General features: G+C 34.3%; 3 protein-coding genes across 5 annotated transcripts; all 3 read left to right on the forward strand.

The window, feature by feature from the left end:
* The first annotated feature begins 13 nt into the window (after positions 1-13).
* Positions 14-4,579, forward strand: LOC110624053 (tRNA-dihydrouridine(20/20a) synthase). Of its 3 annotated transcripts, none has more exons than XR_002489385.2 (13): positions 14-158; positions 599-836; positions 923-1,049; positions 1,497-1,624; positions 1,724-1,793; positions 1,885-1,987; positions 2,142-2,259; positions 2,407-2,488; positions 2,624-2,685; positions 3,187-3,259; positions 3,355-3,438; positions 3,869-3,986; positions 4,097-4,579. XR_002489385.2 is itself a non-coding variant. In XM_021769121.2 (13 exons), exons 2-13 carry the CDS (start codon positions 634-636, stop codon positions 4,259-4,261), a joined length of 1,296 nt encoding a protein of 431 aa, XP_021624813.1. In that variant the 5' UTR covers positions 14-158; positions 599-633; the 3' UTR covers positions 4,262-4,579. The 3 variants fall into 3 exon arrangements, 2 of the variants coding, with proteins under 2 accessions (XP_021624813.1, XP_021624814.1); XM_021769121.2 differs by having other exon boundaries at positions 3,906-3,986; XM_021769122.2 differs by having other exon boundaries at positions 711-836; positions 3,906-3,986.
* Positions 4,580-5,958: 1,379 nt separating this feature from the next.
* Positions 5,959-9,881, forward strand: LOC110625041. The gene is made up of 3 exons (XM_021770537.1): positions 5,959-6,321; positions 7,085-7,446; positions 7,825-9,881. Exons 1-3 carry the CDS (start codon positions 6,087-6,089, stop codon positions 9,721-9,723), a joined length of 2,496 nt encoding a protein of 831 aa, XP_021626229.1. The 5' UTR covers positions 5,959-6,086; the 3' UTR covers positions 9,724-9,881.
* A 1,250-nt stretch (positions 9,882-11,131) lies between these two features.
* On the forward strand, positions 11,132-16,188 carry LOC110625043 (actin-related protein 7). The gene is made up of 7 exons (XM_021770539.2): positions 11,132-11,513; positions 12,036-12,251; positions 12,774-12,915; positions 13,606-13,850; positions 14,665-14,848; positions 15,020-15,087; positions 15,802-16,188. The coding sequence occupies exons 1-7, from the start codon at positions 11,436-11,438 to the stop codon at positions 15,952-15,954; spliced, it is 1,086 nt and encodes a 361-aa protein (XP_021626231.1). The 5' UTR covers positions 11,132-11,435; the 3' UTR covers positions 15,955-16,188.
* Positions 16,189-18,344: the final 2,156 nt, after the last annotated feature.

The raw sequence follows: 18,344 nt of genomic DNA on the forward strand, positions 1-18,344 counted from the left end.
GAGGGAGGGAGCAGTTAATTTTTGCTCATAACAAGTTCGTAATATAAAAAACTAAATTCCCCCTCCGTTATTCTCCTATTTCTCAGGTGTCTCCGCCCTGGAGAAGCAAGAAGCCGGAAGTTACTTCTACATCTTCTACGACCGCTGTACTCCTCCATGTAAACCCTAATATCTCTTTGCTCGTATAAAATCAAATCCATTTACTTCCATGTACTGTTCATGCACCGATATATGCTTTACGTATATTAGAGAGTGTGAAGGAGTTGTGCTTTGTTCATGTTCGGTAAATTGTCTATTAGAAAATCTCCCTTCTTCCCGTCATTTATACTGTCTAAAACGATATCATAATTGTTGTTGATTTCTGGGTTTCTTTCTCTATGGTTAAGCTCTTGAACTTCGCGGCTAAGACAGTGAGATTGGTGCCTTCAGTTGATGCATGAACATGTGCTTTTTGTTTGAAAATTTAGGCGTGGATGAGAGTAAAATGTCGTTGAATATGATGCTTGTGTACTCTCTCCATAGGGACAGTGCAGTGCTAGTTGCAAACACCTTGTTTGTACATGATTGAATGTGTAATTTAGTTTTATTTAATGGATAGGTACATAAAGGAGCAGGCTTTGTCTGATTAGAGGGATGGTGAAGTTCACCGGATATTCTTTGATTACTTCATTTACTCCATTTCATTCTATTATTCTTAAAAAACATCACAGATTACCATTAAATTTATGTAACAAGAATTCAACTAAGTCAAGAAGCCTGTCTACTTGTGCTCAAAAGCGTCACTTGCATGCAAAAGCTGGGATGGGTGCAGGGCAATATCTTCCTCCGTTGTTTAGGTGAGCTATGCATTTTTTTATTTTTGTCGACCCTGCTGTATCCAGCAAGTGCATTGATCCTAATTGTTTTGGTTGCTAAATTCCAGTGTTGCTCCAATGATGGACTGGACAGATAATCATTATAGGACCCTTGCCCGGCTTATATCAAAACATTCTTGGCTTTATACAGAGATGCTTGCAGCAGAAACCATTGTCTATCAACAGGGAAATTTGGTATGTATGTGAGAGGTGAATCTTCAGAGGAACTCATGGATGAGACTTTTGTTAGTTCCTTTTATTGTATTGGCAATGATAAGATGTTAGCATAAAGACAGGTTTTGAGCCAGCAATATTGCAACCAAAGGATTGAAGAGCTTGAGAGTGGGGGTTTGTTTTTTATTTTTTATTTTTTTTTATGACTGTTGAGGTTGATTATGAAAAGAGGAAACTGTTTGTATTATTTTTTTTGGATACTATATGGTGCTTGGATTAGATTTTGTTAGCTGATTTCAATGATATTCATAAAAAAATTTATGGGTTGTGACATTTTTAATAAAATGAATTTGTGGCAGATATATGGTGGAAATGGGTAGTTTGATGAGATAGGGGGATTAGTATTCCTTATTTATGAGTTTATATCTAAAGATTACTAATTATATGTTTCTTTTATCTATTACTCAGGACAGGTTTTTGGCATATTCTCCTGAACAGCATCCCATTGTCCTGCAAATTGGTGGAAATAATTTGGACAACCTGGCAAAAGCAACTGAACTTGCCACGGCTTATGGCTATGATGAGATTAACTTCAAGTTAGAAGAATTCTTTTTGTCATGCTTAATATTGTATTGCTTTTCTTTTTCTTTTTCAGTTGAATTCAGGTAGTTTTTTCTGTTCTTATAAACTATCAGTTGCGGTTGTCCAAGTCCAAGAGTAGCTGGGCACGGATGCTTTGGTGTTCGTCTTATGCTTGATCCAAAGGTTTGATCACCTTAACTGATTGTCAAATGCTTTTATATTTCTGTCTTATTCAAATGGGGCTCATATTATCATCTGGTGTTTACAAGGAAAGTTTGTTGGTGAAGCTATGTCAGTAATTGCAGCCAATACAAATGTTCCTGTTAGTGTTAAATGCCGAATTGGGGTAGATGATCATGATTCATACAATGAACTTTGTAAGGTCCCTTTTGTCTACATTCTTTGTCTCTTTTTAGGTTAAAAATTTTAATTACTATATTATTTGAATATGCATTGTCTTTTTGATATTGGACATGGAACAGATTGATATTGAGAAGTGTATCTTGACTTTGTTGTTTATTTCACTTTCAGGTGATTTTATCTATAAGGTTTCTTCTCTATCCCCAACTGAGCATTTTATAATACATTCACGGAAAGCTTTGCTCAATGGAATCAGTCCTGCTGATAACCGAAGAATTCCTCCCCTCAAGTATGAGCTTGATGCTTAATCAATCTGAATGTAACATAAATATCATGCTTTTACTGATTTTATCCTATTTTGTGCAATTTATTTTGATTAAAGCAAATATATTTATTTCTATCATCTGCAATTGAGAGTTGTGTCATCCTAGTGCAGATATGAGTACTACTTCGCCCTCCTGCGGGACTTCCCTAATTTGAAATTTACCATAAATGGAGGCATAAATTGTATTGATGAGGTACATAAATTATTATTAAGAGTGCAGTGTTTTTTTTTTCTTAAAAAAAATTAGTGAAATGCTGAACCCTTGGTGATGTATAGAATTGCTTTTTTGATACCTTTCACCCATTTCTCATGGAATTTCAAATTATAGGTAAATTTGGCATTGAGTGAAGGAGCGCATGGTGTTATGGTTGGGCGTGCTGCATATAATAAGTATGTATGATGTATAGTTTTGATTCTAAGCTGTGCTCAATGAGTCAATGGTATATGGCAAATTTACATAAGATGGCAAAGTGATTTTATTTTATTTTTAATATTGTTAAATCAGTAATTTATTCCCATTTTATCAAGTGACTGTGTCTTGTTATTTGTTTAACTTCCAATTGGGCTTTTGTAAAAATATTATAGGCATTTTTGTGTATGAATTGTAAAACCTTATGACCAAAATTTCAAGTTCAAGACCTGAGTGCAGTCATTTTATTTAAAAGGTGCAAGCATAAAAGCTACCTTTGGCCCCCAAAGGAACACAGACCCAAATTAATGGCATTAATGATATGTAATGAGTCAGTGTTCAATGGTTGTTGTTGAATGGTTGCAATCCATACAAGAGGATCTTCTTCTACCTTTCCTTCCTTGGAGGCCTTACATTTTATGAAGCCCTGTCCATTCTGTTGCTCATAATTAATTGATTCTAACATTTTATGCTTCTTACAGTCCTTGGAGTGTGCTGGGACATGTTGATTCTGAAATTTATGGCGCTCCAAGGAGTGGTCTTACTCGTCGTCAGGTTTGATAACTGATTTGCTTTTCAGCTTCCACATGCACCTACTCATTTTCTTTTCCCCTCTGTTGACGTTATTTTATGCTTTGATTGACGTGAAGGTCCTTGAACAGTATCAAATATATGGGGATGGCATTCTGGGAACATATGGAAATAATAGACCCAATGTTAGGGATGTGATAAAGGTACAATATATTTTTATGGCCTTATTGGACATGTACAACAGAAGCCTAGCTCTAGATTATTGCTCTATGTTGAGGAAAGGGAGAGATTTGATAGAATTATCTGAAATATATTTTTTTTTAATTATTGTTTTTCAGTGCCCAATTATAACTCACCAAGTCCCATTAATGATGAAATTCTGTAACAAACACAACTAACTGCTAAACAAGCCAGATGGCGTCAACTTGACTCCTTATATATTATAAACTCATTCCTGAATTATGAGAATTCTGGATTAGTGCTTTGTTGAGTGAATATTTGCATGTCCTTGGAATTGGACTTAGTGCATGTGCACTTTACATCTTAAACCTGCATGTGGTCATTAATCTAGGTCTTGTATCTATAAGACTAGTTTCTTATGTTACTTTTCCCCCAATTTACACCTTTCTTCAGCATATCATATTATCCCAAGTATTCTACTATGCTGCAGCCTTTGCTTGGTTTTTTCTATTCTGAGCCTGGAAATGGTTTGTGGAAGCGCAAAGCTGATGCTGCTTTCCAGTACTGCACAGTATGTTAATAATGACAAATCTTCTCCTTACGTGGTTCTGTTCCCGCTGTATTATTATCGACCTCTTTTTGTAGTTCAGTTACTTGTTTTCATAATTTTCAACTTTGCAGACAATCAAATCCTTTTTCGACGAAACCTTAGTAGCGGTTCCTGACACAGTTTTGGACTCACCTATTGCGGGGGCACCAGCTGGTCGTCAAGATCTTTTTGCCAACGTTAAGGGGTTGCTCCCACCACCATATGAAACAGAAGAAAAGGAGGTAGCATATGCTTAATCGCAATTTGGAGCTGCCTTCAACTGTATGAATGTATCCCATTTTATGACCACACATATTCATTGCAATTCTTTGGACAACCTGATGAATTAGTTGTAACATTTTATGCAACAGTATACTAGAGGGATAATCAGAGCATGTACACCCTTGGATAGTGAGATAGAAACAGTTATAAATTATCTCCAACTACAGTTAGGATAGGATACTCAAATTGCAGAGTGATGAAATTATAAGTGTATGCATGTGTCTAATCCTTGTCTTGCTGAATTTGTACGAGTGTAACATACTGAATTATTAATTAGTTGCACTGTTAAATTAGACATCATCTTGATTTACTTTTTTTTTCCTTATTCATACAAGAAGTCCAACTACTTAATGTCTAGTGGAATCAAATGGCTATCGTTATGGTAACTGTTGAAATTTAGTTTATCATTTACATGTCGTATACTCAGTCACTTGATAAAATTACCATGCTTTTATCAAAAAGCGTGTCCTGTTCCTGGCTAATGAATGTTTTGTTTGCCTTTGAGAAACAAAAAAGCTGGCTGAAAACTTTTTTTTTCTTTACTTGATTCTTGTATCCTTTGTGATAAGAAATCAATTCAGATGATTTCTTTTCTCGTAATAATTTTGTTTGAAATAAAAGAATTCAATTTTTTTTAATTTAAATTTTTTTGTTATGTATAAAAATGAAATTATATATAATTCTCAAGATTTTTTTTTTAAAATGATTCATGTCAAATGAAGTGGTAATGTTATCATATAAAAGAAAGCTTCTACAGATTAGGCTGCTGTTTGTTATGACTATGAAATGAGTACTTTTTCACTTGGACTCTTACCGGTTCACAATCGCAAGTCAAAACTAATAATGCTTATCTGGAGCTCGACTTGTCGCCTGTTGTCTTTGAGCAAAGATTTTGCTGAAGTAGTGAAGGAATTTGTCTCATTCTCTCGTCAGCTTTGAAGGTCGGGGGCTTATCAGGACTTTGTTGTGTGTCTCTGCCTGTAAGAACTTCCAATATTCTTATCCCCACTTTAGTGACCTCAAAGCCAAAATCGACCTCAGAATTTCCCAACACAGCAACTTCTGTTCGTCAAGCAACTAACTAGCAGTAATATTACCAGTGATTTCAATCTCAATTTTTTTGAAAAAAAAAAATCTACAAGAATTATATTTAATTAATTACTAAACAAAATGATTTTTTTTTGAATAAGAATTATATTTATATGATAATTTAATTTACCAACCATTTGAATTTAAAATTGGGAGAATTATTATTAGTTCTTATATTTTAGAAGATTGATTAATTTATTTTTATTTCAAAATCATAATTAATGTATGTATTTTGCAGAAACAAACCGATTAATTACTCTACAAATCAATTTGTTTTATTTTTGTAAAAAGGATTAAATATTATGAATATTTAAAATTATAAAGTTAAAATTATAAAATTATAAAATATAAATATTTAAAGCTTTTTTTATAAGAAAGATTAAACATTTTAATTTTGTAAAATATAATAATATTTTAATAGAATAATTTTAAAAGAGAAATAAATTAATAAAATTTTCTGAAAATTTAGGCAACAAATAATAACTCTTCCTTTTAAGTTTGACCGTAACCGTGCTTAGGTAAGGTTAGCCTACGGTAAATCTGCCATTAGTAAAAGCAGACGCTTAATCAGCCCGCGTCGCATTTATTTCTCTCAAAATTATACTTTGTCCAAAACTTCTTCTTCCTCAATAAGCTATTGAAGCTCTCTACTGTAAAAACTACGCCGACAAAACCGAAATCAGAATAGAAAACCCCCAGCAAGAAAAAAGAATGGAATCGTTGGATGCCAACGCTACCAACTATGATACTTCATGGAGCTCCGCGACGAACTGGATCGTCGCCGGTGGTTTTCTCGCAAATTCCGTCACCTTCGAGTCCTCTTTTTCTCTTGTAGAAGACGACAAGGATGATAATCACGATCAATCCTCTACCGTGAGTTCGACCGTTAAATCCCCTCTCATTCTGTATCCTCCATCACCTGATTCCACTTCCTGCGAGATCACAAGTAAGTTTCCAAAGATTTCGTTGACTTAGTTATCTGCGGATCCTTACTACTGTTATTATTTAGATTTATCGATAAGCATCCGAGAAAATTTACCTAGTTAATGTTTGGAATTATGTTTAATTACTGATATAATGAAGTTTTGTTGTTTTATAAGTTTCCGATGTTCGAGGAATTGAACTTTCTGGTTACTGATAAAAAAGTGAAGGACTTCTTTTTATCTAATTAATTTTTCAAGGTCCAGATATCTTTGAAAGAATTGTGAACTGAGTTAGCTGGCTAGCATTAATGGTTGAATGCTATGTATGATGAGGTGCAACTTCTGGTGAACCACTTCCCATTTTTCCATTATAGAGCCCAATAGTGAACCAATTTGATCTGGTTAATAAAAGGTGGCAAATTTGTGTATTGATATGTCAACTATTTGTGATTTATGATTGTCAAGCAAGTGATGAGTTTATATCTTCTTTCCTTCCTCAGAGATATCCAATTGACATATTAGTGTACAGTCTTCTAGGAGAAGGGGGATGGGGGGTTAATGATTTATCACCTTCCTATGATAGTTGCAAAAGGAAAAATGGAGTGAGAAACATATAGAAGTATAGATTCTTTATAGCATAATGCTGTTGAATCATTCATGAATATAGCCTTTCTGCAATATGAGAGAATTACCTTTTGATTCTTTTTATTGCTTTCTTTAAGCTGAAGGGATAATCTCCTTTCTTTTGCTTCACTGTAAATGATAAAAGGATTTCTTGCAATGCAGTTACTTTTGCCCAAAAACATGAAGTGCGGCAGGTTTATGTTCGAAGTACTGCTCGAGTTTATGAAATATATTATGCCCCTAAGTTGCAGAGTAGCAGTGAGTATTTGTGTACTGTTCGCTGTGGTATTGCACTTAGAGACGAAGAAGTGCTGCGTGCAACTGGTATTGAAGAAGCTGTTTTGGCACATAAGAAAAGCTTTATCAAAGAACTAGGTGAAGAAAGAATCAGAAATGGCAGTAACGTGAGCACCAGTGAAGATGACTGGGTTGAAGTGAAAGTTCCTGATACTCGGCATGCTAACACAAGTAGTCCTCAGTCGTCACATTCTGATACAAGCCAAGTGAGAAGCTCACAGCCACAGGTATTAAATTTTCTTTCTTATAAAAGAAAAGTGTACTATCTCATCTTTTCTTGATGTTTTAGTTCTGTGAGTTCACAATTTGATGGTGATGTGGTGAAAAAACAATAATAGTGATGTAGCATCAGAGTGAGAACGGAATTATTTATTTCACAGCAATGGTTCACCACAAATGGTTGTCGAAGTTTGATTAATGAATACTTTTCATGTTGGTTTAATGGACTAAACAATAGTTTTACCCCCTTTCAAACGTATAATGAAGGAAATTGGGCAAGTGTGTATTTTGAAAGTCAAAGTCGGATCAAAACATTAAAATGTTAAAAAGGACAACTGGATCTTCATTTTTACTGTAATATATTTCTGATTGAATCACACTTTCAGGATTTTTATGAGGCTACAGCAGATATTACTGATTCAAACCCATGCATATCCATTACGCTGAGGCTACTTTCACTTCAGAATAAATCTTGCATTTGTATTGATGAAGTCTACGTGTTTGCTGATCCAGTCGATGCAGCTGACATGGATAATAAAGTGGGTCCTGTAGAAAACTCTGCTGGAAGTTCACTTATGGCCATGCTTATGCCTACCCTTTTGCAGTTATCTAAAACAAAGGGTTATGGCCAAGCACAAGATAAGTATGATTCTGATAGGATGAATGGATGGAAGTCGGACAAAATTGAGGCAAAACCAACTGATCCAGTTGATGCTGGAAATAAAATTCAGCAGGAAGGGAAATCTGATTCAATTTACCAGCAGGGAGTTCAGGTGCAAGAAGCAGTTATCCCTAGTGCCAAGCTGCAGAATCCTCCTCAAGTTTCAGATACTGAGAGCAAGCCTGAATTATCACTCAGTCATATTGAAAGTGTTCTAAATCAGCTTGTTTCTCGAGTTACAAGAATAGAAGACCTCTTTTTGCGGTTTGAGGATTGTATGCTGAAGCCCATAAGAAGCATTGATGAGAGGCTTCAAAGAGTAGAGCAGCAACTTGAAGTGCTCACAAAGAAACCACAGAATTCTGGATTGCGTTCTTGCACAAGAATATCTGCGCCTGATTTTTCATGCAGTGAATCGGAGACCAATTCCCTTCATAACAGCAGTTATGTGGATCTTAGTTATGCAGCTTGTGATGCCAATAAGAAGGATTCACTTCCAGCTGTGTCATCCATTCTCTCTGATGCCACCCCTGTTTCTGTGAATACTTTGAACTCACATCCTAGTCTTGTGGTTACTGCTCCAGATTTCTCAAATTGTGATGATGATGAAGAAGATGATGCAGTGGAGCCAGTGATGGAATCTCCAAAGGAGAAACAAAAGCACGTTATGTCAATTGATGATGCTTTAGCATCTGCACTTGCTGGATTCCTATCTTCGACTTCAATCCAATCCCCAAAATATTCAAAAATTCTTGCAGTTAAAGCTCCTGAGTTTCCAAATGAAGAAGGAGATAATGGCAACAAGACAGTTTCACCGAAAGTTCATTGTGAAGTAAGCACAGAACACCCCACTGGTTTCAGTGAACACGATGAGACAGAGCTACAAAGGAGGCTTTCATTTTCATCTCTATCAAATACTTCTTCTTTAGAAAGTGATGAGAATGCAATGAACTATCCTATCAATAACTACTGTGTGAAAAAGGATATAGGAGTTGATGAACAGGTGCAGGACGGTGAAGGGGATAAAGGTGATACCCAGGGCACTTGTTCCGAGTGCACAGTACCTGCTGTGAATGATATTGCAAGGACTGGCTCAGATAAGATAACTGATGATATTCAAAATGAAGTTGACAATGGAACATGCAACATTTCTGGTTTGGAGAAAGCTGATGGTTTGGAGCAATTTTCTGGAAATCAAACTGACAGTGTTGATACCATGGAGGATGTTGCTGGTTCTAGTGAACTGAACACTTGTACTGAAGTTACAGATGAAGGGTCTAAACTAGACATTCTGCAGGATGTTGTTGAATTATCTCGGGCGGCAACTAAAGTGGATTTTGAAACTCCAATCCTAGAAGTGAAGTTCACTTCTCAGGAAAACATGAAAGTCAAGTCTCCTCTTGAGGCCCTTTTGGCTGGCATACCAGATTTGAATACTGAAGTTCATTCTGCAGAAAAAACTGACGAGGATGATTCTCAAATTGGTGATCAATGCAATTTAGTTCCGGTAGAGGACTGGAGAATGAGGAGTTCTGCAACTGATAACCATGTATCCATGGATACAGACTATTACAATCTCACTCTCTTACCTTTGAATGCAGAAGATGTCTCGCATTTCATATGAAAAATGAGCAGCAGCTGTCATTAGGTAGATATTTAACTGTACATAATCTGGTTTGGACAAGTAGTTATTTGTCTGTTAAATGTGTATGTTCCCCCATGCCTTTTTTTTAATATATCTCTTTGAACGGCTTCATGTGGAAAATTTTTCTTTGGTAGAAACTTCAAACTTCTGTGGACATGTCTCTAGTTTGAAAGAAAACAAATTTACTCTCTTAATTTGATATTACGCTCTAAAACAAACAATCTTAAACTCAAACCAAATATTTATTAACTATTGTTTAAAAAAAAAAAACATTACTTTATCTTAATTAATTAAAATGCTCTTCTAAAAAGATATTCATTAACTTTTATTTATTTTTATTATTAAATTTATTTTAAATAATTAAATATTTTTATAATTTTAAAATTATATTAAAATATTTTTATTAATTATTAATTTTATTATTTTTACTATTAATTTATTAGCTAAATCTGAAAAAAAGTTTTTTTAATATTCAGTTACCGTCCTCATCAAATCAAATAAAAATCAATATCCACTCCTTTCAATTTCTATATTCTCCATCTTTATACTTTCATGTTTTTTTCAAAAAATCAAATTCATGAGACGAATGAATTATTGATAAATGATGAGTTTTATTTAATATGAGATTAATTTAATATAAAAAATCTTTAGATTAATAAATTAATGATAAAAATAAATAAATATTCTTTTTAATTATAATTACAAAATTAAAAAATATTTTAATTAATTAAAACAGACAAATAATTTCAAAACTTTTTTCAGATTTGATTAATAAATTAACAGTAAAATGTAAAATGAGTAAAATAAATAAACACCAACGAATTTCCACGAAATAAAAATATTAGAATATAATGTAATTTTAAAAATATAAAAATATTTTAATTGTCCCTTAAAAAAATTATAGTTATTTTTAATGGTAAAGAAAGCTAAATTTAGCTTGTCACTTTTCAATGGGTTACAATTGTTAATTTTTAATTTTTTTATTTAAATTTATTTTTAAATTGTTATTAAAAAATTAAATAGACGGTGGAGAGATTTACTCTCAACCTAAAATTCAGATAAATGTTGATTTTATTTAATATTTGAATAATTTAAAAATAAATTAAAAAAAAAAAAAGAAATTCAATTTTTTCAACCTACTATATAATTCTGAGCAAAGTTTCGCCTTTTTAACCTATTTTTAATCATGATCTTAAAATTGTTCATGCAACTTTGGCGACTTTCTCTAAAATAAATTAAATATTATTTTATGAAAACTGTTTTATTATTGTTATTATTATTATTATTATATAAATAATTATTTTATACCAATGAATTTTGATTAATTCTTTTTTGGCCCTCATAATTTTTTCAAAAAAGTTTAGAATTATTATTGGCCCTCATAAAATAAAACAAAAAAAGCACACAGCTAAAACTGAAAAACTGCAAATGCCAGGAGAGTTTCAAATGACGCTGCGACCCGCTAACTGAAAATAAGCTCTCAGAGAGACTTTGCAGAACTGAGTTCTATGAAGCTTTTCACTTCGCAGTAGTTTCTTCCAGAGCGTTGAAAGCTTGAGGAGATGCTCTCTAAAACCCTAGAATCCTGAATTCAGGGGTTGCATACAGATTCCTACGTTTGTGTATGCGTGCGATTTATCTTTAGGTTGAAAACTAGGGTTTTTAGGGTTTTTAAGTTAAAGTGTCAGAAAATGGAGGCCGCAGTGATAGACGCAGGATCCAAGCTTCTTAAAGCGGGAACCGCAGTTCCAGATCAGGCGCCCCCTATGGTAATAAGTTCAAACTTTAGCTGCTTGGTTTTCGAGAATATAACAAGGATTTAATCAGATTTTAGCTTGTTGCTGAGTTAATAATCAAGAATATGATTTTTTATCTTACTGTTGGCTTTGGGTTTAGCACTAGCTAGTGTTCTTCATCTTCTCCTCTTCTCTTTACAAATGCTGTTTGGTTGCTGAGAAAGTGAGCGAGAGGAGGAATTTTGAATTTCACTACTTTTTTTTAAAATGAAATGCTTGTGTCGAAATTTTCACCTTGGTGGGTGCTGAGAAGCTAGGGGAAAGAAAATATAGAGGGAAAAAAAGCAAAATCGTTGGTTTTTTTTTTTAAGACTCGTTTGACTGAAGAAACTGGGAAGCTGAAAATTATATTCATCCCCAGTTACAAAATGGTACCAACAAAGATGGCAGATAAATACTGGTTCTTATCTTTGTTTATTTTTCCCTTTTCCTTATTTGACCTCAAGTATAGTCTTGAGGGTTGATCCATTTTTAACTTCTTTGGGCTGTGAGCAGATTATTCCTACCAAAATGAAACGAATGCTTGAAGATGGTTCATCAACTGATACTCCATCATTTGAGGATGTCAATGTTGATCCAGTTGTTCGGGGTTTTATAAGAGACTGGGATGCTATGGAAGATTTGCTACAATATGTTCTCTACACTGGCCTTGAATGGGAAGAGGGAAATGAAGGACAAATTTTGTTTACTGATCCACTTTGCACCCCCAAGGTTACACTTTATTTTTGCCTATATGTGAAATAAGATGTGAACTGTTTGGTTATTTGAAAATAATGTTGCCTATATTTGAGGAAGCTGAATCTGTGGTCTAAAGTCAACTGCATAATATATGTGGGAGGTAATTTGGATTTGTATTGGGTTTAGAGTTTCTGACTGGAATTTATATTTCTAAACCATTGAAGTGTATGAACACTTCTTCCCTTTTCATTTGTATTTCTGTCTGCTAGCTTTTAAGCAAGTGAAGAGAATTGAATGACAATTTTGACCATATTGATATTCTACTCAGATCCTTTGAGTGATCTTCCTTTTTTCATTTTATTTTCCTTTGTAAAATTTGTGTTGTATTGCTGTGGAAGTGCTGATCATTAATTATAGTTACCATCAAAATTTCTCAAAATTACGGTGTTTGCACAGTTCCATCAATTTTCTGCTGGTAGATAATCATATATACTAGCATTTGTTTGAAACTAATTATTGTTAATTCTTATATAAACTATGTTTGTTCTTTTACAGTCTGTCAGGGAACAATTGGTGCAATTGATGTTTGAAACTTTTAATGTCTCGGGGTTTTATGCATCAGAGCAAGCTGTTTTGTCCCTTTATGCTGTTGGACGTATATCTGGATGCACAGTTGATATTGGTCATGGGAAGATAGGTATGCAAAGTATCACTTTAAACTAATGAGGTAACTTTGATATCTACAAGCAATAAGTCTTCACCCTGGACTTTTCACCAAGGATCAAATAAGCCCATTTTAACTTTTTTTTGGCCAAATAAGCTCATCACTTTACATTAAAAGCCAATTAGGTCCTATGATATTGAAATATTAATTTTATAATAACAGAATATAAGTTGTATAATTTTTAAATATATTTTTAATTAAAAATAATATTTAAAAATTATACAACTTATATTCTGTTATTATAAAATTAATATTTCAATATCATAGGACCTAATTGGCTTTTAATGTAAATTGATGAGCTTATTAAAAATAAAAATCAGTTTATTTGGCCCTTGGTAAAAAGTATAGAGTTGAATTTGGACTTATTTCCAATATCTGCATGTCTAATGTACAGGATCTAATAGTAATTTTTTTTTCTTTGCATTTTTTGTGATATGTATTCTAATACGTTATATGCTTGATATGGATAACCTGGAGGTTTGTTGTTGTTTAAAGAAGGTGGAGAGTTGCTGCTTTTTAGCTTTAAAAGCAGCTGCATGTGAAATGCACTTGGTGCATTTGTAACAGAAGGGTTGTCCTCCATTAGATGCGTTGGCAGCTTTAGTTAATGGGTTTCATCTGCTCCTTTCTGCTGAGATGTGATTTTTTTCCCTGTATTGCCAGATATTGCATCTGTAATTGAAGGTGCTGTTCAGCATATTGCCTCAAGAAGATTTGAAATTGGCGGTATTGATTTAACCAAGTTACTAGCCCAAGAACTGGGTAAATCTAATCCTTTGGTGAATCTCAATGTCTCTGATGTTGAGATAATAAAAGAAAAGTACTCTTCTTGTGCTGAAGATGAGGTTGCCTATGAGAAGACCCAAAAGTCAAGTGAGTTTGAGGAACATACCCTTCCTGATGGGCAGGTTTGTGTTTTTCTGCAATGTTTGGAAAATTGACCCAGAGATTCAACCTAAAATGGAAGATTGCATAGCAAGAAAGGTTCAACCGGAATGAATCTGGGATTTGAACCATGATGTAAATGATATGCAAAGAAATATGAAAGGGAATGAGCATGAATAAATTATTTTTATGAGGGAAAGTTGTTTATGCGTTAACTGCTAAATACATATAAACAATGTGCGACTGGTTAAGCAGCTAGTCCTTTGGTTTATAGGTCTAGTACATTGGTATTATGTTCAAGATTCTAGTAGTCTTTTTATTAAAATTTCTTTTTTTCCCAATTGGCTGGGTTAATTTTGTTAAATTTTAAAAAGAAAAAAATAGCAAATTGGTGGTTCTTTCTGCTTCATTAGCTGACACATAGTCAATGAGAATTGATTGGGGTCTTGACCAAGTCCGGTTTAAGCCTTTAGGGTGGTCGACTCTTCTGTATCAGAATGTTGGCATATTTTGGATTTCCTGATCTTAATTGCTGTCCGGTCCTGGCAAAATTTTGCTGTTTTGGTGCCAGGTTGTGAGTATAATATTTTCTATTGATGAGTGCTTTATTTTTCAGGTCATTGCGTCGATTACTTAACATACTTGAATGTATTGTCTGAAAGCAAGTGTGGCATGTTCTGATATGTTTTTGTCCCTCGGCATTGAACTTATTGCCTTGATCTTTGTGCTTTGGGGATCTAGTTTGGATGTTCATTTGATCTTTGTACAATGTACATTTATAATTTAGTCTTGCTACGGAAGTTAGGATTATAAATATAGCTTGAAATATGGTTACAGGTGATAAAAGTTGGAAAAGAAAGATATACTGTTGGTGAGGCTTTGTTTCAACCATCAATATTGGGTTTGGAAGCACATGGAATTGTTGAGCAGCTTGTTCGTAGCATTTCTACAGTTTCTTCTGAGAATCACCGGCAGCTGTTGGAAAATACTGTCCTTTGTGGCGGCATAACTTCTATGCCTGGTGAGTTCATGAGATTGAGAAGCAACTGTGATGTTGGTCCATGTTTGCAGTCAATCTAATTTGTCAAGGATAATATTTTAAATTTATTTTTTCTATGTTGCCCACTTAAAAATATGGAGAACGGTTGCTTTTGGAGCAGCTGATAGGTTGTTATATTGCTGCCTACTGCAGGTTTCGAAGATAGATTCCAGAAAGAAGCTAGCTTGAGCTCATCAGCTATTCGCCCATCACTTGTAAAGGTTTTGTCAACTGAACATTTTCAAGTCTTTTGGTATTTTGTTGATTCTGGGTTGTCATGTATTCTGATGGATGGTTGATTATTTGACGGCCTTGGTTGGTCGCGCTTTTGGCATTAGCGAGTTGTAATTTGATACTTGAGTGATGGTATCACTCCATTGCTGTCCTGGTTGCTGCTACATAAACAATCATCAAATGTTTAGGAGTTCCCTATATTCTGTGGTCTATCTGCAGCTTGGCATTTATAGTTCTCTCCAGATACCATTATACAAGAACTTGTAGGTGGTTCTATTGTGGTTTGCTTTTGTTTTTGTGAAGATTGAATCAATAATATATAGTGATGAAAAGGTAATGCTTATTCTTAATGTGTTAGAGGATCTATTTTAGCGCCCTGGGGGGGGGGGAGGGGGGCTGTTCCATTTGATTGAATTATATCATAAATCATCATAGTTGCCATTTTTTTTGTTTATATTGTTAATGGTTATGTCATATTTTCATTTTTTCCTTTATAGGTTGCCATCAAAGGATAGATAACTTTTAACTAGACTTGACGCATAAGCTTATGCACTAATGTTTATAGATCTAATGAAAATTAGTAATACTTGGTGTATGCAAGCCGTGGAAATGAACTTGCACACTTTTTTCTTGTTTCTTTGCACAGTGTTTTGCATAGTGCACCTTTAAGTCCATTATTATTGTTTTGTTTTTTGTTACAGCCCCCAGAATATATGCCAGCTGAGTTGACACAGTATTCAGCATGGGTAGGAGGTGCCATTCTTGCGAAAGTGGTGTTCCCTCAAAATCAGCATGTTACAAAGGGGGATTACGATGAAGCTGGACCATCTGTTGTTCATCGGAAATGCTTCTGACATTTTTTCATAAGTGAGTTCTTTTTGTGGTTCTATTTCTACTTGTATTATAATAGGTGGTTATCATGGAACATAAACACAGATTGACTAAATTGTCAACTCAGGGAAGAAGAAAAATTTCCATAACTGCTGTGATGTATGTTACTGTAGCCTTGTAGGTAGCCATTTAGCTCTAACCTTTTAGCCTATGCTCCTTTATCCTTGTTCATTTCTATATAAAGTTTCAGTTTGTTATTCGCTGGGCAATTATGATTATCTTTATGTTGACTATGTTTGTCTCAATGAGTCTGACAATTGAAACTGTTTCAATTTCTTGGCATTCTTGAAAATGACCTCCATAATCATCTACCTTCTGTCTTTTGAGATATTGTATTAATGGGGCACAACATATCTAGTCACCCAATGGAGATCTATTTATCCATTTACTTTCTGCGTGTCCCCATGCGCACGTGCGATGATAATAATGATTACAAACTGAAATAGTTTATAATTTGATTAGATTGACACCTCTGCTACTTTTTAGTGAACTGCATTGCCCTTGCTCTTGTGGATGCATAATCTTCGTCTTGGATACTTCTATTGCTTTGCTGTAGGGAGAACCTTTAATGCTAGGTTGTCCTCTCCATCAAATCTACTAGCCTTATCATAGGTTGTCCTCTCCATGATAAGAACTATGTGAAAGAGGAATGTGCATACATGAACTTTTTATGACATGAGTGGTGGTTGGACTCACTACTCACCCCACACTGACTTTTAATTGTCATTTAACATTGACAACCTCTGTTTTCCTTGAGGGTAAACGCAAGTAGTGATTGTTTGCAAGACTCATTTTTTAAGGTCTTAAATATAGCTATAATTATGGTTGCTGGAAAAAAGTTTCTTTTTCCCTCACTGATATACTTCCAGTTCATAAAGGTCAAGCTTTGCTTGTGGGATCCTAAGAGAAGTAGATGCTCAACTACATCAAATTCCAAGTACCTTGAGACCAAATAAATCCAAGAATTTGGTTAAATTTATAGTAATTCCTTTTAGTGCCAGCTTTGACTATATCAATTATAGTAGGACATAGGCAGTCTTAAGTTAGGCATGTAGCAAAATCAAGTGATGCATATGGAAGTTTGGGTAAAGGCAAAGTTGCAAATGAGATAGCTTGTTCAAGTAGTGAAATGGACTAAGCAGAGATGCAAATGCATTGGTTAGGAGCAAATTATGGTTCTTGTCTCTATAGCCTGAACCTTGAAGTGGGCTGCAAAAGACCTTGATTTTTTTATTTTTTTTGGTCTATTTGTCTTCCACGCGTACAAAAAAGCAGGGTTGCAACTAACTGAGCTTAGGTGGCCACTTGTTCCCTTTGTAAGAGGTTGAGTGGAGGAGGTAAAAGTTTAGGTTCTTGTGCCTCCATCTTGCCTTCATCATGAGTGGACATAGAGCAAAGTTATTTTGCTGCTATAGATGTAGGCCTCCCTCTCCTCTTCAATCAAAAGATGGGTGATGAGTAACGTGTAATGAGTGGAGTTCTTAAAGGGGGAAAAAAAACAAACCACTTGTGTGGTCTCATTTCTCTGACTAGAAACTTCCATGGCCAAATTGCACTCACTATCTTTTTCTTCCCCTTTCTGAGGTGGGGTATGGGAGTTATTAATTGATTATTGCACTATTTGTTTGGCTATGTGGAAGCAACTAAAGTTAGCAATGGTATTGGCCAAGCTATCTTTCTAATGGCTTCCCACTAACAGGCACATGTGTTCTTCTTGTCCTTTCATGGCATAAGAAATGCCTATGACTATTTCTCTTCACAAACTATAAATTAAAAAATAAAAACATACAAGTATAATTTAACTATTGATTTATGATTATCTTTCACTTAATTACGTTCTTAATTATCATCTTAACAAAATGAGAGGTGTGAAGCCTTTTATCAACTTAGCGCTGAGCTATTTTTCCGTTCAATGTTATTCCAAATTTCGAAATGGATTGTATAATTTACATAGACTTATCAATGCATTCAATTCTTCAAAAACATCAACATAACTTGGTATTTTAACTATGGATATCACCCAAGTGGCTATACTTGTAAACCCCATCAAGATGATATGGAGCAAACATCAACATAACTTGGTATTTTAACTATGGATATCACCCAATTGGCTATACTTGTAAACCCCATCAAGATGATATGGAGCAAACATCAACATAACTTGGTATTTTAACTATGGATATCACCCAATTGGCTATACTTGTAAACCCCATCAAGATGATATGGAGCAAACATCAACATAACTTGGTATTTTAACTATGGATATCACCCAATTGGCTATACTTGTAAACCCCATCAAGATGATATGGAGCAAACATCAACATAACTTGGTATTTTAACTATGGATATCACC

The sequence above is a fragment of the Manihot esculenta genome, chromosome 10 (assembly GCF_001659605.2).
Source record: "Manihot esculenta cultivar AM560-2 chromosome 10, M.esculenta_v8, whole genome shotgun sequence".
NCBI classification, from domain to species: domain Eukaryota; kingdom Viridiplantae; phylum Streptophyta; class Magnoliopsida; order Malpighiales; family Euphorbiaceae; genus Manihot; species Manihot esculenta.

Coding starts and splice junctions, on each gene's coding strand:
- LOC110624053 (XM_021769121.2), top strand. CDS start 634: ATGGTGAAGTTCACCGGATATTCTTTGATTACTTCATTTACTCCATTT. Junction 1,625..1,723: donor TATGATGAGATTAACTTCAA/GTTAGAAGAATT, acceptor ATAAACTATCAG/TTGCGGTTGTCCAAGTCCAA. Junction 2,686..3,186: donor GGGCGTGCTGCATATAATAA/GTATGTATGATG, acceptor TGCTTCTTACAG/TCCTTGGAGTGTGCTGGGAC.
- LOC110625041 (XM_021770537.1), top strand. CDS start 6,087: ATGGAATCGTTGGATGCCAACGCTACCAACTATGATACTTCATGGAGC. Junction 6,322..7,084: donor CACTTCCTGCGAGATCACAA/GTAAGTTTCCAA, acceptor CTTGCAATGCAG/TTACTTTTGCCCAAAAACAT. Junction 7,447..7,824: donor TGAGAAGCTCACAGCCACAG/GTATTAAATTTT, acceptor TCACACTTTCAG/GATTTTTATGAGGCTACAGC.
- LOC110625043 (XM_021770539.2), top strand. CDS start 11,436: ATGGAGGCCGCAGTGATAGACGCAGGATCCAAGCTTCTTAAAGCGGGA. Junction 12,916..13,605: donor TATTGGTCATGGGAAGATAG/GTATGCAAAGTA, acceptor CTGTATTGCCAG/ATATTGCATCTGTAATTGAA. Junction 15,088..15,801: donor TTCGCCCATCACTTGTAAAG/GTTTTGTCAACT, acceptor TTTTTGTTACAG/CCCCCAGAATATATGCCAGC.